The sequence below is a fragment of the Diadema antillarum genome, unplaced genomic scaffold, assembly GCF_040938485.1.
Source record: "Diadema antillarum isolate AM-2024a unplaced genomic scaffold, OU_Dant_1.0 seq00000888_RagTag, whole genome shotgun sequence".
Classification (NCBI taxonomy): domain Eukaryota; kingdom Metazoa; phylum Echinodermata; class Echinoidea; order Diadematoida; family Diadematidae; genus Diadema; species Diadema antillarum.
The window spans coordinates 181,921-185,673 of record NW_027271752.1 but is presented as its reverse complement, the minus strand read 5'-3'; the positions used below and the strand labels follow the sequence as shown (position 1 = coordinate 185,673).

Genomic DNA, 3,753 nt, shown 5'->3' with positions numbered 1-3,753 from the left:
AAGTGTAAATGGGCCTCATGTTCCTATGGGCAAGAGAAAAGCATTTCTTTGGCAAGCGACTTTCTGTGTACTCTGCATTATACAAGTTAATTAACTTCCAGTATCGGTAGTTTGTGTGTGGGTGCCATGGATGCAAACCCAGGTATTAAAACCTGTCAGGGATTGCAATAACATTGTAGCATAAGAGCCTGCTGGACAGCGGCTGGCCAAAATGGGTGTTAAAAAACAATAAAACAAAAACAAAACAAAACAAAAACATGCAGGTGTAGTGAAAATGTGGTTTCCCAATGGAGTAAATCTGTTACTGGTTCATGTAGCTGGTTGTCAACTGTTAACCCATCCCCGTCACATCCCACATATTTCGTGGGTTTTATTATTTATGACCAAAAGAGGGCGTCCTATGACCTGAGACTTGGCCAGGAGCTGTAGAATGATTTTAGCCAATCACAGAGATCGTTACTGGGACTCTGAAAAATAATCTATGCATAGAAATCTATTTTAGAATGCCTCTTATTGGCCAAAACACCTACCAGGGGTTCGAGCCTGCTGAGAAACTAATCAATATTCATGTTTACAGCGCGCATGCATCTTTGTTGCTCCAGCAACGGCAGTGATTTCCTACGCGCGGTATCGTGTTATCGATAGCAGTTGAGACTTGTTGCCCGATACCTGTTTACTCACTGTGGTTACGAAGGTATTGCTGTGTCGCATTACGTTAGTGTGACATAAGTTCTGTAGGGTTTCGTCCATTTCTCTCATTTTTCTCTCTTTTGCTTTCATTTCACTCTATCCCTTTATTTTCAGAGTACAGCCGTACATCTGATCGTGTTGTGTTCCATTTTTTGTTGCGTGATTATTTCGTTTGCAGCAATTTGGAGGTGAGTTTTTGTTCGAATGTCGGTTGATTGATTGAACGTCGTTGTGTGTGTGTGACCATCGTACTTTTCGTGTAGCCTACTGTACTCGTTTCTACCTACCGTAAGTGTCTCCGCAGCAGCTCCGTCCTTCGTCATCAAGCTTCGTGTTTTCATCGTAGTATTTCTCATTGTAGTTTTTCTTCTCCTTTTTAGATTTCGGTGCAAGATATTCTGTATATTTTTTTCTACGGTAATTTGCCTTTGTTGTCGATCGTATTCGTGTTTTATTATTTTTCCACCTCCATTTCATTTTTGTGCTGCAATATGTCTGCGAGGTATGAATCGTATGCTGATGTGTTTGGTTTGAGTGACGAAGATGAGAGTGATTTTGAGGGTTTTGCGGTGGATGAGATCGGTGGGAATGACTCTAATGATGACAGTGATGTTGGTGAAAGTTCGAGTGATGATGGTGATGGTGTCATTGGTGATGATGATGAGAGTGACACTGACAGTGACACACAAGCTGACGCTCAGGAGTGGTCTAGAGACCTGCATTCTTTTTTGGCAAGGTCCTTTTCAGGACCTCCACCTGGACCGACAACAAAACTGAATGAAACGTCTACAGTGCTGGATTTTTTCTTCTTGTTGTTTCCTTTGACTTTGATCCAGCACTTGGTCCAGGAGACAAATCGGTATGCTGCACAAAAGCGGCAAGCCAACCCAAATCTCCCTAGGTGGCAGCCTGTGTCGGTGGAAGAAATGAAGTGTTACCTTGGTATTCGGCTGTACCTCAGCATAATGCCTCTCCCAGAAATGCGCTGGATGTGGAGCTCCGATGATGTTTTTGGCCATCTCCGTATCGCTAAGTTCATGTCTCGGAAACGTTTTGAAGGAATTAGCGTGAATTTTCATGCTAATGATCGAACTCAACACCGACCAAAAGAACATCCAAATCATGACAAGCTGCACTTGGTTAGACCGGTGTTGAATGAAGTTTTGGCAAACTGTGTGCAGCAATACAATCCTCACCAAAATTGTTCAGTTGATGAGGCCATGATTGCTTTCCGTGGCCGTCTCGGATTCCGCCAGTACATTCCAAGCAAGCCGACGAAGTATGGGATAAAGGTGTGGATGAGAGCTGACCCTGTGAATGGATACTGCAATGAGTTTCAGGTGTATGTTGGGAAAGAGAAGAGAAGAGGGCGTGAGAGAGGGTTGGCAGCACGTGTAGTGACTGAGATGACTGAACGGCTTCGGGGGAGACATCATGTGGTGAACATGGACAATTTTTTCACTACGATTGACCTGTTTGAGACCCTCCAGCAGAAGGGCACCCTTGCTCGAGGGACGGTTCGTCGCAACCGTCGAGGTTTGCCACATGCTGAACTTGCCGAGCCTAGGCTGAAAGTACAGGGTGAGTTCAATGTGCTCCAGCGTGGCCAGCTTTCAGCCTATGCTTGGCAGGACAAGCATCTTGTGAACCTGCTCTCTTCAGCCGATGATCCTACAGCACAGACAACTGTTGATCGAAAGCAGCGAGATGGGACTAAGAGGGTGGTCCCATGCCCTGTCGCTCTCCGTGAGTATAACAACTTCATGAGAGGAGTCGACCGAGCTGACCAGCTGAGGACGGAGTATCCAACCTTCCGTGCGAGTCGGCGGTGGTGGGTGTATGTCTTCTAGTTTCTCTTTGATGTGGCCGTAGCTAATGCATTCATTCTCATGAATGAATCTGAGGCCCATCAGAGGGAAACCAGAAGTGGACGCCCAAAACCGCTGACTCAGCTTGAGTTCCGGAAGCGTTTGGCAAAACTTCTCCTCAGCAGCCATGATGATGACGGTCGTGATGACCAGAATCATGGTGGTCATGCTCTTGGGAAGGGACCATCTCGGCGAGCGTGCCAGGCGTGCAAGAGAGAGAGGCGGCGTTGTGAGACCCGAACGTTCTGTGTGAGGTGTGAAGTGGTGATGTGCAGCAAATCCTTTGCTGCATATCATGGATGGTAGATGGTGCAGGAGAGAGCAGCGAGAGCATGAGGTGTAAGTGGTGATGTGTTTGCAGCATATGGGTGGTAGATAGTGTTTTAGTGTTCTGTTTTGTTTGAGAGTGGCATCTCACTGTGATCGATTTTCAGTTGTCAGTGCTGTCAGGATACCAAATAACGTTTCATTTCTGTTTGTAAATTTTTTATGGTAATTCATTGTAAAAGCAATGTAACATTTCAAACTGGACTTCCTTGAGGAAAAATTTATCAAACTGCTAACATGAAAACAAAAACTTCACATTACTCTGTTTTGTAATGTTTCTAATGTTCTAATTCACATATGAGCAATCACTGCAGGAATTTAACTTCCTATTTTCTTTTACCTTGTTCAGTTATTCAGGTTCACTTCAAAAATTAATTCAACTAAAAGCTAGACAATAAATTTGTATTAGGTCCAGTTTGAAATGTTAGCTTGTTTACTTGTTCATTGTATTCACAATTGTACATGTATAGTTATGATGTATGGAATGCTACAATAAAGAGAGCCTGCAGAGCAGGTGTTTTCCATGCTGTCCCTTTCATTTCCTTCTCTCTTTTTTCTTTGCCCTTGGATGAAAAAAAAAAATCCTACTTTGCCATGTAAAGACAGAACACATAGCAACATCAAATATCATGACATTTGTAAATATTAGAACCTAATAAGCAAATGATAATGATTATGATAATTATAATAATAGTAATAATACTGTAATAATAATAGGTATAGTAATAATAATAGTTTTAATAATTTAGATAATAATGATTACAAAATAATTCTAATGGTATTTGGAAATAAAAGAAAAAAATAAATCAACTATTGTAATTCATGTTTGGACTATAAATGATTTCTTATGATATAAGATATTTCTTGT

General features: G+C 42.3%; 1 protein-coding gene across 1 annotated transcript; it reads left to right on the top strand.

Moving 5' to 3' along the window:
• Positions 1-1,138: 1,138 nt before the first annotated feature.
• Positions 1,139-2,540, top strand: LOC139740851 (piggyBac transposable element-derived protein 4-like). Its single transcript, XM_071651427.1, has one exon. It carries the CDS (start codon positions 1,182-1,184, stop codon positions 2,538-2,540), a length of 1,359 nt encoding a protein of 452 aa, XP_071507528.1. The 5' UTR covers positions 1,139-1,181.
• Positions 2,541-3,753: the final 1,213 nt, after the last annotated feature.